The sequence below is a fragment of the Planococcus citri genome, chromosome 4 (assembly GCF_950023065.1).
Source record: "Planococcus citri chromosome 4, ihPlaCitr1.1, whole genome shotgun sequence".
Taxonomy (NCBI): Eukaryota; Metazoa; Arthropoda; class Insecta; order Hemiptera; family Pseudococcidae; genus Planococcus; species Planococcus citri.
The window spans coordinates 72423321-72446238 of record NC_088680.1 but is presented as its reverse complement, the minus strand read 5'-3'; the positions used below and the strand labels follow the sequence as shown (position 1 = coordinate 72446238).

General features: G+C 40.8%; 2 protein-coding genes across 13 annotated transcripts in view; one reads left to right on the top strand and one right to left on the bottom strand.

Annotated features, from left to right (window-relative positions):
* The first annotated feature begins 463 nt into the window (after positions 1-463).
* On the top strand, positions 464-3497 carry LOC135842988 (uncharacterized). The gene is made up of 4 exons (XM_065360704.1): positions 464-804; positions 891-1027; positions 1129-1275; positions 1374-3497. Exons 1-4 carry the CDS (start codon positions 630-632, stop codon positions 3381-3383), a joined length of 2469 nt encoding a protein of 822 aa, XP_065216776.1. The 5' UTR covers positions 464-629; the 3' UTR covers positions 3384-3497.
* Positions 3498-5610: 2113 nt separating this feature from the next.
* ACC (acetyl-CoA carboxylase) overlaps positions 5611-22918 on the bottom strand; it is a 72873-nt gene continuing 55565 nt past the window's right edge. For 11 of the 12 annotated variants that reach the window (XM_065360696.1, XM_065360697.1, XM_065360698.1 and 8 more), the window contains 31 exons: positions 22723-22852; positions 21873-21991; positions 17641-17821; positions 16788-17534; positions 16528-16690; positions 15807-16440; positions 15468-15717; positions 14987-15090; positions 14734-14873; positions 14462-14631; positions 14129-14367; positions 13828-14031; positions 13577-13695; positions 13136-13478; positions 12856-13010; positions 12543-12723; positions 12207-12443; positions 11877-12080; positions 11583-11784; positions 11175-11273; positions 9664-9935; positions 9464-9584; positions 9163-9371; positions 8949-9092; positions 8549-8857; positions 8289-8424; positions 7892-8069; positions 7524-7791; positions 7230-7400; positions 6987-7139; positions 5611-6864 (listed from right to left, as the gene is read on the bottom strand). In XM_065360696.1, coding sequence (XP_065216768.1) covers positions 6733-6864; positions 6987-7139; positions 7230-7400; positions 7524-7791; positions 7892-8069; positions 8289-8424; positions 8549-8857; positions 8949-9092; positions 9163-9371; positions 9464-9584; positions 9664-9935; positions 11175-11273; positions 11583-11784; positions 11877-12080; positions 12207-12443; positions 12543-12723; positions 12856-13010; positions 13136-13478; positions 13577-13695; positions 13828-14031; positions 14129-14367; positions 14462-14631; positions 14734-14873; positions 14987-15090; positions 15468-15717; positions 15807-16440; positions 16528-16690; positions 16788-17534; positions 17641-17821; positions 21873-21991; positions 22723-22852 — 6714 coding nt within the window. In that variant the 3' untranslated portion in view covers positions 5611-6732. The remainder of the gene's footprint in view (positions 6865-6986; positions 7140-7229; positions 7401-7523; positions 7792-7891; positions 8070-8288; positions 8425-8548; positions 8858-8948; positions 9093-9162; positions 9372-9463; positions 9585-9663; positions 9936-11174; positions 11274-11582; positions 11785-11876; positions 12081-12206; positions 12444-12542; positions 12724-12855; positions 13011-13135; positions 13479-13576; positions 13696-13827; positions 14032-14128; positions 14368-14461; positions 14632-14733; positions 14874-14986; positions 15091-15467; positions 15718-15806; positions 16441-16527; positions 16691-16787; positions 17535-17640; positions 17822-21872; positions 21992-22722; positions 22853-22918) is intronic. The other variant, XM_065360690.1, reaches the window with a different exon arrangement.

The following is a 22918-nucleotide window of genomic DNA, read 5'->3' as shown; positions in this document are numbered from 1 at the left end:
TTATTATTGATGATCACATTTGCTAAAAAAAAAAAAACGCCACGTTTCGAGTAATTTTTCTGCCTTGAGAGTAGGCAACTTCTTCGACGCAATCGAATAAAATCACGTTTTTTTCCATTTAAAAGCCGTTTACAAACGTGAAAGAAATTATTTTAGGGTAAATCGAGGCCCGTGAGTTCCAATTTACAATTTAATTCATTCAGGAATACCAACTTACCCGATTAAAAACAGTTTTATATCGATAATCGATAATTTAGTACTAAAAATTGAATTTCCTGAAAAACTCCACGTTTTGAATTATTTTTGCGCCTCGAGAGTAGGCAATTTATTTGGCGTTTGAATATTTTCACGTCTTTTTCAATTTTAAAGCCTTTTTTTAGCGTAAAAAAGCAATTTCAAAGTAAATCAGGAGCCTCGAGTTCAAATTTACAGTTTCTTTCAGTCAAGGATGCCAACTTACCGGTTCAAAGGGGTGATCTTAACTTCACAGCCATTGAACACCAAATGACGTTTTACGCATAGTTGCCGGATATGTGTGTTTATCAGTGTTCAACTGATAGCTCACGTAGCTCAGGTATCAAGTGACTATTTTCAGAACAGGTGAACGGAAATTTGGAAAAAATTGAAATATGGATCCTGAAATAGAATTTTTAAGCAATTTAAACATTCAAATTTACAATTTAGAAAGACAAGAAAGCAAAGTCTGTGGTTTCTTCAAGGAATCAGAATGTGATGTTGATATTTTTTTACAATCTTTAAAACGAATCGGATATGTTTTCAGCGTAAGACATACGAGAAATCTTGGTAAATTATACATTCAGCATCCTATTTTTATACTTTCTCAGTTTTCCTTTTCCAGTACTAATCTTTTTTTAATTTTCAATTTAAAGAAGGCAAGCTCGTCACCGTCTGTAACAATAAAGAGATAAGAATTGATATTGGTCATGTATTTAAAAAAAATCGCCAATTCATTTTCCACTGCGCTCACGGAGAAAAATACTACAAAATTAAACAAGATGAACAACAAGTACATTACCCATCTCTATTCAAAATCATTCATATTAATATTATTAATATTCTTGTAATGGAATTTAAATTTTAAAAGTGATTTCATTCTGCTCATTTTAGAAAGATCATCCAGCTGGTAAAAAACAACGATTTCATGTTCAAAATACGAAAAAAATGGATTGTGTAGCGGAAATGAAAATACTGAAAATTACGGTTTTTCCAGATTACAATGTTTCACAAACGACTCATTGGCGTGAGAAGAAAGAAGTGCGCATTATTTAAATACAACTTCTTTTCTCCCAAGTTCCAACTTTCCTGGACTTTTAGGTACATAATGTTGAATTTTGTTTAATTATGTACTGTAGGAACTGCAACGACTAGAGGAAAACTTGAAAAAGGGAGCTGTCGTACAAGAAATTCGTTATTACTTTTCCATGTCTATTCCTTCAGCGCATAATCATTCCATCGCTACAGCCCTGCTAAATTTACGTATAGATTCTACTCTTGAAAATGAAATTCAACGATTGGTGGACCTTGGCATCACGAATGTAGAATATGTCCGGAAAGAGTTGAGGAACTTTGTTAAAACTAATTACCCACAAGCTCCATCTGAATCTACTGCATTCTACCCAGAAACACAAACGATCTATAATTACGTACTGAAGCATATCAATCTGAAATACCGGAGTACAATTGATCAAGATCAATTGCTGCAAAAAATGGATGAATGGAAACACGATGAAAACGATGATATATTCTTTAGACCATATAGCGAAGATGAAAACGGAACTGTGCAAACGTTATTGTTTTGTTACCAAAATAAGTTTCAAAAGCACCTTCTGAAGAGATATGGGTCGGTATGTTGTTTAGATGCTACGTACAAGACAACAAAATATGCACTGCCGCTGTTTTTTCTCGTTGTTAAAACGAACGTAAATTATGTGGTTGCTGCGGTCTTTATCATACAGCACGAAAATGCGACTTGCATCGCTGAAGCTCTGACTATGTTGAAAAATTGGAATCCTGATTGGAATGTACAGTACTTCATGACCGATTTTTGTACAGCTGAGATAAATGCTATTGAACAGTGTTTCAATTGCTCTACTTTTATTTGCGCATTCCATCGTGAGCAGTGTTGGGATCGATGGTTGAAGCAGAATAAAAATGTTCCGGATAAACAAGATGTCGTTCATCTTAAAACAATGTGGAAGAAGTTAGCTCGTTCATTAACAGAATCTGATTTCAACAAGAATTTTGAGGATCTCGAAGCCAGTCAGGTTTGGTTGAAAAATGAAGCAGCCAAGAAGTATTTCATGGATACATGGTACCCCGTTCGCCAAAAGTGGTCTGAAGCATTTTTTAATGCAGATTTTCTTTTTAAAATAACGACGAACAATGGAATAGAAAGCCAGAATCATGTCCTTAAGCATTCCTATTTGAAGCAGTACTCCAACAAATCTATGACATCAGTCTTAGATATCATAATTACTCAATTTCTCGTGGATGCGCGTCAAAACTATTCTAAAATAAACTCCAGACTGAATTCTGAATGGAAAACTTATAACAAGGAAATACCTGATTATCTTGTTGAAAGACCTGAATTTTTCATCAAACACGTCTATGATCGTATAGCTTCAGCCAAAAATGCATACACGACCAATAATCTGATACATTGTGTAGCTGAAGGAAAATTTTTGGTGAAATCTGAAAAAAAAACGATTTGGTATTGCGTCGACTTCAAAAAACCAAGCTGTACCTGTGACGATTATCGGAGATGGAAATTTCCTTGTAAGCACTTGGGAGCAATTTTTCTTCACGTTCCTGGTCATTCTTTCACTGATTTACCCAAAGATTACCTGGACAATCCATTCATCACCATTGATCCAACGTTTAATATATTTTCATCGTTGGATAAAGATGTCTCTAAAAACGCTGCCCAAGAAAATGATTTGCCATTGGAGAATTCGAGTTCCGAAAATGTTCATGTTGAGGAGGTGATAAATTTGCCAGAAATGGATGAAGATTTCGAAAATGATACTGATATTATCATTAATGTGAATACTGATGACCAACCTCAGCCTACCAATTTTGGAATTTTAATTACAAATGAAAACTCAGAAGCTGAAATGGTTCAAGATCCGAACGTCAACTTGCCAATACGAAGTTCAACACTCAAAAAAAATATACGAGAAGCTGTAAAAGATTTATTAAATTTAACATACTTGATTAAAAAAGATCCGGATACTAATAATCTTCAAGTTTGCTATGATTCAGTAGTGTTGGCGAGCGAAGCTTTAAAAAAAGAGATCGTAAAAGAAAATGGTTTGGAACTCTTACCACTTCCTTCTCCTCATAAGAAAAAACGTACCAAATGATTGTTAAGTTTTTAAATTTAATTTACCAAATGAAATTATTTTCAAAACAATTGTTAAATTTATATATTTCCGAAATGATTGTTAAATAATTAATAAAATATGACGTTGCTTTTCATTTAGTTCAATTTTCTAATGAGTGAAGATTTTTAGGTGATTCGATTTTAATCATTTACAGCTGTTTCGCTTTTCTGATATAAAAATATGACGCAAAAATGTAAACACATGATAACAGCAAATTTGGCAACATTTGGTGTTCAATGGCTGTGAAGTTAAGATCGCCCGGTTCAAAGACCATCCTGAACCAAACTAGACGTAATTTTTTCATCAATTCACGAATTTGAAAAAACGCTGTTTCGCATTAATTTTGCGCCTTGAAAGTAGGCAACTTCTTTGACACATTCAAATATTTTCACGTTTTCCTACCTTTCAACACCCTCTAGAAACGCTGAAGACAGGATTTTCGGGGTAAATCGGTATCGCATAGTTCAAAATCTCAATTCAGTCAGGATTGCCAATCCACCGGTTAAACAACAGAGTTTTGCATCAAAATCGTGTTTATCGATCACGTTGGCCCTGAATAATAATTTCAACCACGATTTTTGGCCACAACTGATTTCCGAATGGGGTACCGAGTGTATCATTCCAATCATTCACTATGGTTTCGAAACTTCATTTACTTATATCCGTTAATTTCGGAATTTAATCAAATTCATCGTGATCGGAGCCGATGAGCGAATAGCTTAATTATTTCCAGCTCATCGTGCATAGCCTATCACTGCGATGCTTTTCTACGGATTAATCTCTATCGTTGATAATATCGCTGTAAAAAAAAACGTGATTAGGTAAGCAATAAAAGTCTAACACCACACAACCTAAACTCAAATTCGTCGAATTAGCGGCAGAGAACAAAAAAAATACGTAGATAGGCCTATTACTGATCGATCTGGGCAAAAAAAACACGCCGGCCGCCCGACGTTAAAAACCTTGATCCATCATTACAAAACAGTAGCATGATTGGCCATAAGTACACAAGGTACCTACATACATATACAAATACATGAATATAATAATGATCGATCATTACAAAACAAATACGTAAATATGTACATACAAATACACGAATAGGTATCAAATTATACAAACATCAACAACAAATAATAATAATAATATAACATACCAAAAGACAACGATACAAACTTATTTTCCAGCAGTTTCAAGAGTAATAAAACAAATTCGCAAATCGAGGTGGGGGAGGTGGGGGAGAGGGAGAGGGAATGATGGGGAATTGGGGATACTGATTTTTCTAATATTTTCGCATCTAATTTAAAACCATTTCGGTATCCGGTGAAAAAGAGAAACAAAATAAAAGTAAGGTGCAGGTAGGGTAATATCATTTTCATGAAAATACGCAAGAACCACGAAAACTATCAGTTGATCTCACATACGAGACATATTTTTCTCCAAAACAGATACCACATTTTAGTAAAATCATCTTGAAAATTACTTTTTCCAGAATCTTATCATCGCGAATTTACTAAAAATTACGGGATCGCGTTATTTTCAACCATATTTCAGATATTTCCACGCGATAAAATATACGTAGATACTTACTTACTACTAAGTTATTTTCAAAGCGTTGTTGACATATTTTGCCAAGACGCGACCGCATTTTAGCTACTCAATTTCCCTACAAATACGAGTATGTCATCAACATTTGGTATTTTAAGCGGTTTTAAGGTTTTTGAGATATAATTTTTAATTTACGGGGATAAAAGGAATGAAACGTCAAAAAAGGATTTTTCATTACGAATGAACACGTAGATATTTCAACTTGTAGACTTTAAAAAGATCATTCGGTAATAACGTGCAAAAGGTTTCTGCGCAGAGGATACAGCACGGTGATGATATAAATTATTGTAGGTAGCTGATTTGGCAGGATTACATCGTACAACATCATCTACCTATTCCGAAGATGAACATTTTCAACTACTCGCTGGGAATTTAGATACGGACGAGTTAAGAGGTTAAGATAATATCGTCCATGCTAAAGCAACAACACCAACAGCTGGGGCCTCGATTACCAAATCTGAAATCTGAGAAAATTTTCGTTGAAATGCCGCGCCAGACCACCGGTTGAGATGCTCTCGAATCCTCATATGGTACGATTGAAAAGGTGACGAATAAATACCACCCACTGAAGTAAAAAAAACTTACGACGCGGTACAAATTTGTCCGAAAAAAATAATAATTTATTTAAACGATGAAAATAACTAAATCAAGCGTATTGTACAGGAAAAGAAGAAAAAACAAATATTCAACTAAAACAAAATCTCTACAACCGATTCTTATTTATACGAGATAACACAGTACAAAGGAGGAGCGACACCGTTGCCACGTCGCGCCGCCTCGATCAAAAACGTATTATAATGCGATAATATTGACCTAGGTATTATTACCTATTATCATTATTATTATTATTATTATTATTATTATTATTATTTACAACCACTTCGCAACGCGTTCGCTTAATAATAGTGACTAATTTTACGCTACAGAACCCATTTAATAATAGAACATTTTGGTAACATTAGTGTTGTATATTCGAGGAATGTTGGTTCAATCAAAGTGACTCGCATACACGACAAAAAAAATAATGGAAAAAAATCCGACAAAAATTTTGATCGACTTGGTAGTTGGTAGTGTTCAATCAAACGCGAAAGGCGAAATTAAACTAACACAATTCCAAAACCTCGCAAAACCTACAAAACAACACGAGAATGAAGAGAGAAAACAAAATAAGGCAAATCATCAGGTTGGTAGGTAGATGGGTAGTCGGAAAGATGGATACAGTAGGTAGAGAGACAGAGAGAGAGAGAGAGAAAGAAGAAAAGAAAATACGTAAAAACTGCTGTAAAAAAAAACATACGTTTACCAAACACATAAATGTTAACAGATACAGAATACAATATACATAGGTACACTATATCGAAAAACAAAACAACATTTATAAAAATAACAATATATAAAATAATCCAGTCTCGATTTAAAACAACAAAAAGAAAACAACAACAACAACAACAACAAAACACATTTTTTAAAACGCGATTCAATTTCAAAAATTCAAATCTCGTTGTATTCAAATTCGTTAAACGTTTTCGTGGTTTTTCATTCTTTTTTTTTTCTACGAAATATTTTTTCGTACGTCAAAAATGAACGTACACTAGAAAGTGACATGATTTGGCAATTTTCGTATATTTTCGCGGGTTATAACAGCGTATCTCTTGATAACAAAAACAAAAAAAATGAAAAATGCTGCCACATGAAAGGACGAAACGCAACACGTCCGATGTTAATTTGTGGAAGTTTCCGGGTTATTCTTGGCGTCGATTAGCGACTGCAGTCGAACTACTTCGCTTCGTTGTTGCGTACTAAGAGCTTCGTACATCTCGACGAGCAGCTGCAACGTTACGTCGGAAGTTTCCTAATAACAAAACGAAACGATTCGATTTGAAAAAATGACGAATATGTAATCCGGTTGACGATTATTAAACCGAGTTAAAAACTAGCGCAAGCGCGCAATGGTCCGCGTCAATTTACACATACCGAAATTGAATTCCTCACGCTAGAGAAGAATGCGTCCTTTTGAACACTGGAAACGTTCCTTCCGATGAAAGAAATCGGTTCGACGGTTCCATCTTCGGTTAACTGTTCGCTCAGCCAATTGACGATGGCTTCGTTGTTATCCCACAGATAAGCCTACACATACGAGTAATATAACACACAAGCACCCAACGACGTACGTATACGAATTAAACGGCGGCGGTATTTTAGACCATCGAGCGTTACCTGAGTTGTTCCTTTGTCTTCGGCAAACCATCTCCTCAACATGGAAAGGGCTTGGCCTTCGGTTAGGTTAGGTTGCACGTGTAAGATCTGTTGTTTCACTTGATTTTGTAAGATTAATCTTTTCAATCTCCAATAGAATACTCTTCTGGCTTCCGGCCACGACACGATACCCTGTCCGACATGCGATACTCGTATGAGACGAAATGAAATGACAATTACGCAACAACACGTATATGTACATATGTACATGTACATGTACATAAGAGGTTAGGAAAGAGGAAAATTACAACTTACGGCGATAACACCCTTTTCCAGCATCCTCTGCGGCGTGTCGTGTAAATCGGCGAAATGTACGGCCACTTGATGGAACATCGGTTTGAGGGCTTGTTCGCGTTCGTTGATCATACTTTCTAGGCGACTTTTGTCTTCCGAACTCGCGTCCGAATTAGACAATTCGGATTTTAATTTTAATATCACAGGATCTATTCTATGGATAGTTTTCTTTATGTCTTTTTCTTTGAATTTAATTTCGACGATACCTTCGGGCTCGAGTACTCCTCCCCTGTGAAATGGTGAAATGGTCGCAATAAACGATAAACGATAAACCAAACCGCGAAATAGGTGTTACAATATTCGTAGAAGACGCGGATAAATTCGCTCACCTGCTATCGGGATCGGCGTACATTTCTATGTAACTAGGATTGATTGTGGTATCGACGACGGCCCAAGCGCCTCCTCGGAGTTCGCCGTTGGGTGGAATGTACGTGAGAATAGGCATTTTGTATTGCCTCAGTTCGTCCACGATGTACGCTCCGAATTTCATAATTTGTTCGTACATGTCTTGAAACATAACAAAGTACATAGGTAGTTAGGTACATACTACATATACATTACATATCTACTGTATGTACATATACGAGTACTACTAGTATCGTTGGGTAGATAAGGTATGCGCAGCACGTAACGCCCAATATTTTCCTCATTATTACCATTACGCAATAAGCATTACTTACTAGATACCCAAACACATTAGGTAGGTAAATTACTTATTAGTTTTACCTTTCATTCCGCCAGAAAAACCTCTCCAATTGGCGAAAATTATCAAAGGAAGTCCTTCGTGACTGAAATCTTTGATGGCCTGCGATGTTTTGTACGCCGAATCGGGGAACCATACTTGACCAGCTTGCGACACCGTCTACGCAAACGAAAAAAGCGAGCCACAGATTTGAAACCCAACTCCCATCGAACGTAAACGAATCACGAATCGCCAATCGGCGAGTAGCGATAGCGAGTAACGAGTAACGATTAGTTTAGTTTACCTTGGCTTCGGAAGATAAATTAGCGGGATCGGCCGGCAGATTTAGTTCGACGGTTCGAGTTTCGACGGCGATAACGCCGACCGGTATTCCTCCGAGACGAGCTCTGCCGCACACCACGGTTTGGGCCCACGGTTTCATAATTTCGTCCCACGAGCCTTTGTCGAAGAAGCCGGTTTCCCATTCGTTGTTCGGTCCCAGTTTGCCGGCCAACATGAGGCGCGGATCGTACGGTATTTTGGTCGGTGTAAAATCGATCAACCGTTCGATGGGATCGACGGCCGAGATCATCGGTACCGGCGAAAATTTATCCTAACAAACAAACCACACGTGTAAGTACATCTCGCAGTCGCAGCCGCAGCCGCAGCTGGTCTCTACGAGTACAGCACAGCACAGCACTTACTTTGGGCATATACGAGAGCCATTTCAACACCGAATACACTCCGTCGAGATCGCGACTGGCAGTCTTATGCGTCACGCCGTTGTTGTGCATAATTTGCACGCCTCCCAGTTGATTGTTGGACGCGTATACTTCTCGTCCTAAAAGCTATAAGCGACAAACGTTAAAAATCAAACCGCCGAGCGCGTACGCAGTACGAGTAGGCTAGCTTGCTTACTTTGTTCAACGCGCTATATCCGGTCAAAATGATGTGCGAATTTTCAATCTGAATGACACGTTGTCCTAGACGTACCAGATAGGCTCCGATACCGATAGCGCGACACGTGACTAATGAAATGGTCACCACGTCTTGGTAAGCTTCGGACGTTTCGCCGGCGATCATACCGGCGTATCTCAAATTCTCTACACCGAGACCGTCGTCTTTGCCTAAATCACGACGGGCAGAAACAGCGCAAATAAATGAAATAAATACGTACCTAACTACCTACGTCACGACGAATTGCCGACGCTATGCTTACCAATAACGTCCGTTATCTTGTATCTGGATTCGCCATTTTCTTCGATTAGTTGCGCACGAACCGAATTGGTGGTGGAAATTTTTTGGAAATCTTCGGGAGTAACGTACAAATACTTGAAACCCTGAAAACAAAACCGCAAATTACAAAACGAACAGTTAGGTACGTTCATTATCGCTATCGCTACCGCTACCGCTACCCACCTTTTCCGGATCGTTATCATCTTCCCAGGCGACTCTGAACAAGCTCTTGACTTCTTCGGCCAAACCGATACGAGCTCCGCTGTTGGCCGATATGTATACTCGGGGAATTTTCAAACGTCTAGCTTCTTTAGACGCCAGACAGAATACCAAATCTTCCAACGGCCCGAAAGAACCAATGTTGACGGTTAAATCGTTGGCGATTACGATGATATCGCGACCTTGAGGATACTCCGGAGTGTTGAGGGTCATACGCCAGGCTACCATACCGATCTAAATAAACAACCGCAAAACATTACAAGTTGTCCGCGATGATATGTACATACATAGTAGCAACGAATACGGGTACGGGTACGGGTACGGGTACGGGTACATCTACACAAACACACACATAGCTACGCTACGGCTACACCCATAAAACACGGAAACCGAATCCGTGATCCGGCAATAATATCACCGATGAGGCGATGACCAGAGTCGTCAAAATAAGTGATTTCGCAACGAAAACTACGTACCTACTTATACATAATGTAGATTAAACGATGAAACGAACAAACAACCAAACAAAAAAACAAATAACTACAGTGTCTATACAAATAACAAACAAAACAAACACGATCGCAAGCAAAGAAATCGGGAGTTGGAATCACCGTCATTTTTTCTCTTACCCATCTACTCGTACATACATGTTTTCTCAATCGATCAACAAAAAAAATTGATTAAAAAAAATCAGGAAAAAAACTAAACTGCAATTGTACGATTTTTTTTAACCAACTACGTAAATTCTAAGTATAGGCAATAGGCAATAGGCAATAGGCATTGACGCAACAGTAAGACTATCCCGATCCACATAAAAAAGAAAAAAAAACAGTAGCAAAACGAACACAACATAAAATGCCGGGCATGCAACCCATCAAACAAACAAACAAACAAACGAAAAACAATAGGTAATGTAAAATACGAACCTCCTGAACGATTGGAAATAGCGAGAAAAAAAATTAAAAATTGTATTAGAAAAATATCCGCGAAGACTCGTTAAAAATACCTACCTAATAAGTTGGTATAATATAATACATGATCTAGAGAAGGTACAGGGTGCCCAGAAATATCGCGAACCCCGAACAAAGTTTTTCATTAAAAACATAGGTTGACACTTGGCAACGTGAAATAGATGCGTATGATTGGTGGAATGTTATCACTTCAGTCCAACAACCAGTCCAATCATGCGCTGTATCATCCAGTGTGATCAACTGAAACATTTGGCAGAAAACTTTTTTAGGGGTCCCTAAGAAAGTTTTTCATTCGTTATTATCATTCACTGTGACCAACCGAAGTATTTAGTTAGAAAACTTTTTTAGGGGTACCCGATATTTCTGGCCACCCTGTATCGAATACCGATTACGCGTAAAAACAGCTCGAAAAATGAAACTGATCGAATACGCGACGATTTTTGAACGATAAACTTAATTTCGCGAGCTGTTTTTTTGTTTTTCGAGAAAAATAACAAACGCTTACTTTATTTTCTCCGGGAATGCGCTTTTGTTCGACTAAAACATCATCTTGGAGGACCAATTCGACGTAATCGAATACTTTATCAGGTTTGGTAACGATTTCTGCAAACAAAGTAAGAGAAAAAAAAATCGAACGCGTTAATAACAAATTTCGCCGAATAGGTAGCCCTACCTACCTAAAATACATATTGTATAGGTGCAGAAAGTTGGAAACATTTTAATATTTCGTAACGATTAAAAATAGCACTTACATCTGTAACGATGTTTGAGCTGTCCAGCTGCCCCCGCCCCGCCCCCCTCTTCTGCCATAATAGGCGTTAGAAGAGATTATTAAATAAAATACTCGTACGTACACGATACACATATAAGGGGTGGGGTGGGGGGGGGGGGGAATAAGGATCAAGTACATACCTCCGGGACGTTCGTCGATGTACTGTCTCCATAACTTATCGGTCATTTGTCGAAACATATCGGGGAAATCGTATACGTAAGTAGTGCCGCTGCTTTGAGCTTGAAATCGTTTTTGCTGCAGATAATCCTTGGTCATGTAAGGAGTGGATACGGGTAAACCGTGCATAGGGCCTTGTTTCGGTCCGTAAGCTTCCAATTTGATCTGCAAACGAATAAACGTTGTTGTTGTTGTTAGTTTTCTGTAATTGCCCTAGGTAGGTAGGTAGGTAGGTGGGTAGGTAGAACGTCACGAACCATTCCGGTTTTCGGATCGACGACTTCCTTATACAGGCAAATGTCCAGATAATATCCGCTGTCGTTGGATACGCACAATCGTATATTGCTAGTTTTACTGTTGGGAGTGACTCTGATGGTCATTCGCAGCTCGGCTTGCAATACGCGCAATTTCCATAACCTCGGTCCGTATCTCAGCACTATATTCGACACGTTGTCCGCGATCTGCGCAACGAACACGAACACGAACACGAAAACGAAAACGAAAACGAAAACAAATCGAAATACCATTAAATTTCTGCTCGTACTAGACTGCGATGCGTAGGACTAGGTACTCGGAAATTGGCTTACCTTGGCAGGATCCATGATGACCGTCGGCACAAAGTTGAGGAAAATGTGATTGCAATCGGTACGACGAGCGAACGGATGGCTGAAGGCGACTTCTAATTCGTCCATCGCTTCGAGTAGCACTCGTTCTCCCTCGTTTTGCAGATATTCGAACGACGCCTCCTTGGTGATGAGATCTTGATGTCGAATAATCGATCGGATGAAAAATCGATAATCGGTAACTTCCTGTCCTTTGGCGACCTGCCGAGAAGACGAGGATCGGATAACGCTCGTTGGTAGCCGCGAATCGCGATAGTTACGAGTACACAGTACACAGTACACAGTACACAGTACACATACCTTAGCTTTGCCCAAGTACAAGTACATTTTCCTATTGGAAGTTGGTAACGCTTCCAGATCGTAGGTTTTCATGCGGTTCAGTTCCAACTGGAAGGCCATGCCCGGTTCCAGATGACGATAAATTCGATCTTCGACGAAATTGTCGCAGTTTCTGAATGTGAATAATTTAGGGAATTGACGTCTGTAACAAAAACAAGAAAATCATTAATCATCATCGACAACGAAATGTACCGACCTATCCAGTAGGTAATAGGCAAGCAATCGAATACGTAGGTAGGTAGAGAGGTACGTAGAATAATAGGTTTCTGTTTACTTGTTCAGCGCGAGGAAGGTAATTCTGCGGACAGATTTTTGTTTCAGATCATTTCTATGTTTGGTGCAGAAATCTGCCATCATTTTGGCTAATTTTTCATCTTCCATGTCTCCGTTATCTTTGACGGCGATACATAAGATATGGATAGGCTCGACCTAGACATTCGACATTCGACATTATACACGGTGATGGTGATGTTTGATGTACAATAAAAAAAAAACGAGTTGTATCGCGGTGTCGGTGTGGGAGTTGGTACTAGGTACTAGTAGTAGGTACTTACTTGAATATTATGATGATTTTCCTCGTGAGAGGGTCGGGGTGCGTCTACCGACAGACTGACGTTGATGGAAGTGCTCTGCGATTCGCTGCCACTCTCGACGGCTTCCATGATTTTCGGCGATACGGTGGCCGTCGAAGAGAAATCTTCGATCAAATCGAGAATTTCGTCCACGTACGACTCGAACTGAGTGAAAGATTCGAAAGCGGCCATACAACCGGTCCTTTGAACGCTGTGTATAATGGTCGGCGAAGACAACGACGACGAAGACACGGCGTCGCCGCCATCTCCGGTGGCAGTCTGTTCGATGATGACTGGCGAATTGGCGGCTGCTCCGAATTTTTGCCTAAATCACATCGTATCGTATCGGTAAACGGTAACCGGTAACCGGTAACCGGTAAACGGTAAACGGTAAACGGCGAGTATCATCTACAATCTACATACCTATTCGGATGCGAAGATGGAAGCAAAAATTGGAAATGAGCTAGCGGAATTTCTCCGGAAAGTTCCAAATGCTGAATACAAGTTAGATCGTACGAGATATAAACCCTCCTCACGTAAACCTGCCGTGGAAAACAATAAGAAAATCAAAGTCGTCGCATCATCATCGGTAATAGGTTTCCCTTTTTTTCTACCTCGTTAAATGTACAATGTACATATGTTCGAGTGTATATGTAAGTAACATCGAGTATTACCTCTAAAGCGGCATTGCAAACGGCTCGATTCGTATGGTAAAAGAAATCGTGCAATATGTCGAATATGGAAGTTTCGGATTGAATTAATTTTTGTAGATTTTCCGGATGGAAATCGTGTCCGTACATATCGACAGCGGACAAGAAAATCGACTCCATTTGATTGTGCCGAAGTTCGTACGCTGGTTGATGAGCCGCGATTAGTACCTAAAAAAAGAAGTAGGAGGAGGCGTGATTTAATCGAACGTTTAAACCGGCTAGTTAGTAAAATATCAACTAATTAGGTAAGGTATACGATACGAACTTGACGGGCTCTGAGAGCGACTCTGGAATGCTCGCTACGATTCAAAGAAGTAAGCTCGTTCAAGGTGGTCGCCAGCTCGTCGGTGAGACCGGGTTCGTTGGACCACAAGTGATCGATCAGCATCGTAACCAACATGTTCTTTTTGGCAACCTGATTATGAGAGAAAATGGTAGACGTTACGGCGGCCATGTCGTCCTTGTATTTTTCCCGTAAAGCGGTAACGCATTTATCGTAATGTCCTGCAAAAAGCGAAAAAAGCCGTCGCCAAAAATGTAAAAACCGCGAAAACGCGAAAACGCAAAAACGGCAAATGGCAAATGGAAAATGGCGAACCTTGTAAAAATTGACTTTCTACGTCGTAGTACTGCCTGAGCAGTTCGTGTACGGCCGCCTTCATACGTCCTCTGATGCCATTACGATACCTTTGAACTAACTGTATAATACCCTGAGTTTGCAAAAAGAAGTTATCTCTATCCGAGCGTTTCTGCAGAGTTGCCGCGTGACTGCGTTGTAGAAAACGATATATGTAAAAAAAATTGATCGTTGACTTAGATATAGGTATAGCTACTCGTACATTAGTAGGTGTACTCGTAAATGCGACTTACCCGTCGATCACGTTGGCGATTTGTTGACTAGGAAATTGAGCTAACACCGAGGTAATATTGCGTTCGTACAGAGTCATCAATTTGCGTATTTTTTTCTCCACCGAAACTGGAATACGGCCGGAGATGGTAGAAATTACTTCCTGCAGGTAGGGAACAAAAAAAAAAAAAAAATCAGCGGCCATCGATTAGGTAATCTCAGCGTCGAGCGGCGAGCGGCCGACCCGACGTACCGAATAGATCTACTCGTACGTACCTGAAGTTCGAGAAGAGGTAAACTAGGATCGCGAAGAGTACTCATGAATTTTTCAATCACTTCTCTAACTCGAATTTGGTGATAAGGATCTGGCAAACAATATCCTAGGCGACAAAAGACACAACATACGTAATTAGTCTAATTACGTATCTCGTACGACGAGTACGACGGTAAACATTCGTTAATCTATCAATTATAATGATTGCAAGAATGGAGGTAGGCCAACGATCGAAAGCAGAAAGTACGGTTATTTTTCGACCGGCGCAGCGCATCATCCACCGATCCCGATTGTTTGGTGCTGGGCAGTGGGTACCTATTTTTTTTGCGTTTGCGCTGTGTATTTACGAATAGGGGTAATTGGGTACTGTCTCGCCCAAGTAGGGTAAAAATACGTACCCGAGTACTCGTGTGCTCCGGTAAATATAAGATAAGATAAGATAAGATAAGATAAGATAGGATAGGACAAAGGTGGGTAGCTTACCGGCTAAAATATTATCCAACATCTGCCTATAACTATTGTGAACGTGATTCAATTTGTCTCCGATGATGGGCGTGGATACGTCCAATTCGGGGAATTGTCCTTTGTAATCTTGGGCTTTGGTCACCAAGGTGGGATCGTCGAGTTCGAGAGTGGCGATCAACGATCCGGCATCTAGAACGGCTCCCGGCCTCTTGACGTAGGTCACGTGGCCGGTTTCGGCGGCGGTCAGCGTCATAACCATTTTCATAACCTGCGAACGCGAACGCGAATGCGACAAGTAGAGAGGTAGGCTAGTATTGTACGAGTAGTACATATGTAAATTGTAAACGTATACGTTACCTCGATTTCGGCGTAAGCTTGGCCTTTGGTGACGAGGCCGCCGTCTTCGACGAGGAAACTGAGCAGCTTGCCGGCGGACGGCGACCTGAGCAGCGACGGGTCGTTTTCCTTTTCGAACACGCACGTCTGGTTGCCGATGACGATGCGGTAGCGGTCCACTTCCTCGCGCATGTACGTGGTGAAGCTGGAGCCGTCCACCGACAGCAGGATGCCGCCGTCGGACAGCCGATGTACTTCGATCTCTTTGAACGATCCGTTCATGACGAGGAAATAGGAATTGGCGCCGGACTTGGTGACGTTGACGCGGTACTTGAGGCCGTCGTTGATGAGCTCGACGAGCACGTTGTGCTCGAGGGTGCCGGCGCTCAACGTCTGGCCCTTCTCCAGCGAAGACTGAAAGTTCTGGAATTCGTCGCTGATACGCTTGTCGGCGATGTGCAGCGAGCCGCAAAGCACGCCCAGCAGGATGTCCGGCTTCTCGCCCTGCACTCGTTGCGCGATCAGCACGTCCAACCAAGCCGTGTCCAGCGAATTCGTCTGGAAGCTGTCCGTCTCCAACAGCGTGATGAGATACTCGACCGTCGTACGGAAGTCGCCTCTGATTGATAATTCTTTCAGCGCGATCACCAAATTCCTGCCAACCAACGAAGCAAGCGCCAACTTTACTAATTAGCAAAAAAACATTTTAACAAACAACCGCAACGACAACGACAAGGCTTACTCTCTGGCTTGTTCTCGGTTTTCGCCCCACGAGAAACAATGGCCGAACTGCGAATCGGCAAATTCGTGCAGACCGCCGGAAGCGGCCACGCTGAAGTAACCCCATACGTTCTTGGAGGATCGGAAATTCAATTCTTGCACGGTACCGGAACTGGGCTTGAAACCTAAACAAAAGTACATACATATGTAATACGTACTACGTAGTACAAGGTACGAAGGTAGAGAGAGTAGGTAATAACTAAGTAATATCTAGGTACGTACCTTCGTCGGGGTTCTCGCTGGTGATGCGGGCGGCGATGACGTGGCCCCAAGGCTGCGGCTTGTGGCGGGGCGTGTCGAAATCGATGAAATTGTCGCCCCACGGCGTTTCGCCGTACAGCAGTCGGATGTCCTTGATGCGATGCAGCTGCAGACCCATGGCGATCTGCAGCTGGGCGGCGGGCAGATTAACGTCGGCCACCATCTCGGTGCAGGGGTGCTCGACTTGCAGACGCGGATTGAGCTCGAGAAAGTAGTAGAGGCCGTCCGTGTCGTAGAGGTACTCGACGGTGCCGGCGCTGACGTAGCCCACCATTTTGGCGAGCCGCACCGCCGCCTTCTCCATGTCCTCGAAGACGGCCGGCTCGGCGATGACGGCCGGCGCCTCCTCGATGATCTTCTGGTGTCGCCGCTGGATGGAGCAGTCGCGGCCGAACAGCGAGATGGCGTTGCCGTACTGGTCGGCGATCAGCTGCACCTCGAGGTGGCGAGCGCATCGCGCCAGCTTCATGATGAATATCGGCGAGCCCGGCACCTCGGACTGCACCTGCTTGAACAGGTTGGGAAAGTCGTCCGAGTTGTCCACTTTGCGGATACCTTTGCCGCCGCCGCCTTCGCTCGCCTTGATCATGATCGGGAAGCCGATCTTCTGGGCGGACGCCAGGCCTTCTTCCACGCTCGAAACGCACCCCTTTTTGTACAGATCGTTGCTGATTTTTATCTTTTTGCCCGAATACTGAGCGGTCAGACCTGCAACACAAACACAAAACAAACAACACAGCCCATATGTAATGTCTAATGTACATTATACACGCCGCGTCGCAGCAGTTGATTTACGCATGCAAAATTTGGTTACCGGCGCCGGACCACGGCAAAGTGGGTATTTCGGCAGTTTGCGCAACGATACTGGACGCGATCTTGTCACCCAAAGCCCACATAGCTTTCTCAGGCGGGCCGATAAAAGCGATATTGTTCTTATGCAGCAATTCCGGTAGTTTGGGATTTTCGGAAGCGTGACCCCATCCAGCCCACACAGCCTGCGTCGTACACATGAAACACATATGACATTGCATTTAGCCACCAATATTATCGTACTCGTACATGTACATTAAAGGCATACATACACACACACACAGCTACGAGTAGGTTTACCATACTCGTATTACACGATGGCGATTCGTTATCACCGCGCCGCTGCAAAGCATCGTTGCTACGCGAATTTGTACGCATTGGGTAAGTCTTACGAGAAATAACATACGTCTTATTGTTGGTACGTACTACATACAATACTCGTACATCTACATACATAGTACATACATACATACATACATACATACCCACTGGCCACTACCCAGTAGATATGTAGAGGTATCTAACGAATAATCGCTAACCACTGCCTATACTGCCTACTGCCAAGCGCCTTCACCTACATTACGAGTACATACGAGTACATACGTATGTATGTAGATTGTAGACGTACCACTACATACCTACATATCCATCCACAAAAGTTAATAGGCTATTCGAGTGTACTCGGTTTATTACTTCGTAATGCAGGCGCGAAGAAAAAGAAAAAGAAAAAGAAGAAGAAGAAGAAGAAGAAGAAGAAGAAGAAGGAGAAGAAGGAGAAGAAACGTAGCGGTAGAAAGACGGAGAAAGATTGGGTACTGGTAATCACGACGCTAGCGGGTTGAAATAATTTTTTCAAGTTCGCTTCCAGGTTTGAACAACAAACAAACAAACAAACAAACAAACAAACAAACAAACAAACAAATACGAGTACACACGAATAATGGTTAACGGCAAACGCCAAACGCCGAACGGAGTGCACCTACGAGACGAGACGAGACGAGACGAGACGAGCAGAGCAGATTCTCGTGTCTCGTGCTCGAGTAAATCGTCCTTGAGAATAAATTATCGGCAAACCGATGCGATGCGGATGCCGATACCGCGCCGGTCAGTAAGTATGAAAGTAATCTTTAGCGTGAATTACGTACATATGTATGTATGTACGAGATGTAATACTCGGCTTATCCGCTAATTCGCTAATTCGGTACTTTATTATACAATTTTGGTTCGTTGGTTCGTTGTTTCGTTTCGACCAATGTCGGATTTAATTCGCAACTTTTTTCAATGTCGAAATTCGAAAAACAACGCTAAATACCCGAATACCTGTCGACCAATAATACGAATTACGAGTAGGTATTCTCAGTATACATATGTATTATTCTCACTCTCGTCGTCAGCTACGTACATACAAAAAATAGTCGAAAATAGAAAAACAAAAAAAAAAGGCGAACCAAAGCAAAGCGTAATCTTGTTGTTGTTTTTCTTGTTGCGGCGGGGTTTACCAAATATACACTATACACATGAAGGGCGGTTTTCCAAAAGTGGATAAGTCAAGTTTTTTGAAAATTGAGTTTTTCACGCCATTGTGTTCTATAGGTCATCGTATCTCACCTATTTAATGCCTAACCTACCCAAAATACCTATTTACCTACGCACAATCCAGCTTTTCTGTAAGTTGCGGATTGCAATCGTTTTTCCAAAACGCAATAAGTCATGATTACTTCGTTTTCGTTACTTTTATAGCCAAAATAGAGCTGCGAATATGGTTTTTTTAATAGATAGTACTGTAATATGTACTATATTTTCGTTTTTATTTTATTGCCAAAATGCAGATACATTTTTTTTAAATGATAGTGCTGTAGATAAATACTTAATTTTTGCCAATTTTATCGCCAAAATGCAGGTAAAATTTTTTTTTTCAATCAAAAATTTTTTTTCATAAATTTATTGCCGAAATAGTGGTAATATATTTTTTTTTAATCAAAAATCTTTTTTTTCAATTTATAGTGTTGTAATAGGTACTCAATTTTTGTTTAAAATACAGGTAAAATTTTTTGTAATCAATTTTTTTGGTCATATACTTTTGTATTGTGAATTAGAGTTGACTTACATCAATTTGCAACACTGGTTCTATCATATAAATGAAAACACGAAAAATCGTTTTTCCAAAAGGCGATAAGTCAGTTTACTTTTTCTGCCGCAGAAGCGCTGCAAACTTGAGTTACACCACAAAACCAACACGTACGTGTTGAGATAGATCCAATACAACATGCAGGATAGGTGGCATACTCCAAGTTCGTCGCGCCTTGAAATGGGCACTAAAAACATAATTTATCTCGAAATCATAATTTTTGACTTGTCGCTTTTTGGAAAACCGCCCTTCACATAGAGTACCTGTATATACGAGTAGGTAAGCAACTACATACGAGTACGAGTACGAGTTAGCATCAGGCAATCAAAGTCTATCCGGCTCTACCATACCAGCTACCTGCACAGAGAATCGAGATGGAAAACCTGCAGGAAAGTAATAAAACCGCAGAGCGACGATGGAAATCGCCCATGGCAATGTAGTAGAACTAGGTTCTAATACCAGTACCTACCTACCTACCTACCTACCTACCTACCTACCTACACTCCACAGCACCGCCAAAAAAGCTTTCATAGTGAATGATACTCGTACGAAAAGGCCTAGTAACGATAGCTGCACAATATGATTGATTGTTGGAAGAAGGTGAACTGCAGTGCAAATGGTATTCTACCAATATTATACTCGTATGTATCTACTCGTGTTTCATCGTTTGGCGTTCAGCCGTTCACACTTCCAAAGTGACCTAAGTCATTTTTGTGCACGTTGAGATAAACGAACAACTCAACGTGGAAAAACAAATGACTCGGATCACTGTGGAAAAGAACTGTTGCGTACCCGCAGCTATCTAGCTAGTCAGCCGCACACACACACGCACACACGCACGATTGGTTACGCGTATATTTTAAAGCGCTATCGCAAACAAATACCAGTGGACATGTTCATCGTCACTCGTCAGTATACTCGTAAGTAACCCTATCTGTACTTGACAAAGCGATGATGCGGCGCGGCGATCATCTGAGCAGCTAGTCAAGTGCTACATACAAGCTACAGTCATACGCTAGTTGGCGAGTACATTTCGCACCTCGGGAGTAATAAGGTCACATCTCAAAAAAGTGAAATTTTACAAGAGAGTGATTTTCTTTTTTTTTAAAACTTGATTCATTATTTTTATCAACTTATAATTAATTGTGAGGAATGAATAGCACCTTATTTTAAAGATCTGGTATCCTACCTTCATTTAGCATAACAACACTTTGAAAAATAAAATCTTAAAGAGAACATTTTGAGTTATAACCTTTCATTAAAGTTGATGTGGAGGCGGAAGGAAGCGTCCAAAAAAAATTATTTTCATGATAGCGAAGTTGTAGAGAATTAAATTTCCAATCTACATAATGTCGTTAGTTTTTTTCTAGAGTGCTTAGTTTTTGAGTTTTTCTCAAAAAACTAAAATTTCACGATATGTGCAAATTCACTTTTCTGAAAAGTGATCAATGTAAAAAAATTTTTACATTAGGTACAAACCAATAAAAAATGCACTCCTTGTAACTATTTCTAACTGACAAACATTCGAAACAATCAAAACTATTTGTTAACACTTTGTATGTATGAAATTTGCTCAAAAAAGGTGGAGTTTTTTGAGATGTACCCTTATAACTCCAAACAACTTGCAATGTTGTTGGGGTTTTGAGTTAGGCCATTTGCGTTTTTTACAAGATCTAGATAATGTACCCAACTCAAAGTGTAATTTTTGGTTGAGGGGGGTCATACAAACCCCAAAAATGCAAAAACATCAAAATCAATTTTTTTTGAGATGTGACCTTATTACTCCCGAGGTGCGATTTGTAGTAAAAAGCCGCACACTTAATTACGATTGTCGATTAAGTACGTATTGGCCAATGGCCAGAGGCCAATAGGTAAAAGGTAAAACCTAAGCTGTTTGTGCCAGCGTACAAAGTGAGCACATATGTATTTTTTCAGCAACCGCGCAGCGTCGCGTCGCGTCGCCAGACAAAGTGAACACGCGTGGTTTCTTTTTCCAGCTAAGGCGCAGACGCGACGCCGCGGTAGCTGAAAAAGATGTGTAGGCAGAGGCACCTGGCATCGGCAGTGACGCAAGACGCAAAACGCAAACAATTAGACGACAGACGTACCTGTACTTGAGTTCGAATAGCCAGATCTACGATCAGTTCGACGTTGGCGTAATTGTTGTTGTTGGTGCCTCCGGGCACGGGCATGTAGTGGTCGGCCATTTTGATGTATTCGGCGTTAGCTGTGTAAAATCAAATGACAAATCAACGATTAAATTGGCGCAAACACGCCTAATCTAACGTGGCTGAAAAAAAAAAAACTCAAATCCCCGGAACCCGAAAAAATGAATAATTATAACTCGACCTCAAAAAATTTCAAACGCAACTTGAGACAGAGTGTAACCATCACGTATACTCGTTCAACCTTTACCCCCACCCCCCCCCCCCCCAATAATTAAATTCAACTCGAGTCCACTTTGTCCAGCATGTGAGCTCCGCCAAAGCCAACAACCTAACCTTTGATTTTAAAAACCTCACCTTTGTGAAAAAAAACAACCTAACCAAAAAAATATATACTCGCATCTCAAAAACAAAACTGACCTAACCAAAAAAAAAGGTTGTCTGGGAGAGACACCATACAAACTGGACGCATTTTACATTACAAAGTGGACGCGTAGCAAGAATTAAGCAGTTTGCGTCCACTTCGTACGGGGACTGAGTTCGCAAACATACCATGCGTCCAGTTTGTATGGAGGCTGGGAAAGGTTAGGTTGAGTCAGCTACAGCTACAGCTACATAATATATGTATGTACTAAGTACTTGATTACTAATTATACATACGGACATAGGTAACAGCTACTCGTACGAGTATCAATAAAACTACAGTAAAATATACGTAGGTCTAGGTACTACAGTAGTACAGAGGTACTTACGAGTATGTAGTTAGTTAGTTAGTTAGTTAGTTAGTACCTACCTTTTAAATCTTCCGGCGTGACCATGACGACAAATCGAATGGCTCTTTCATTTTTGAACATCTCGTACGACCATCTTCGAATAGATCGCATACATTTAACAGCGGCAATTCCATTATTAGCGATTAAAACCTACAATCGAACAGAAAACAAAATAAACAAAATGCAAAACCGAAAAGTGATGGAAATTAGCCGGCA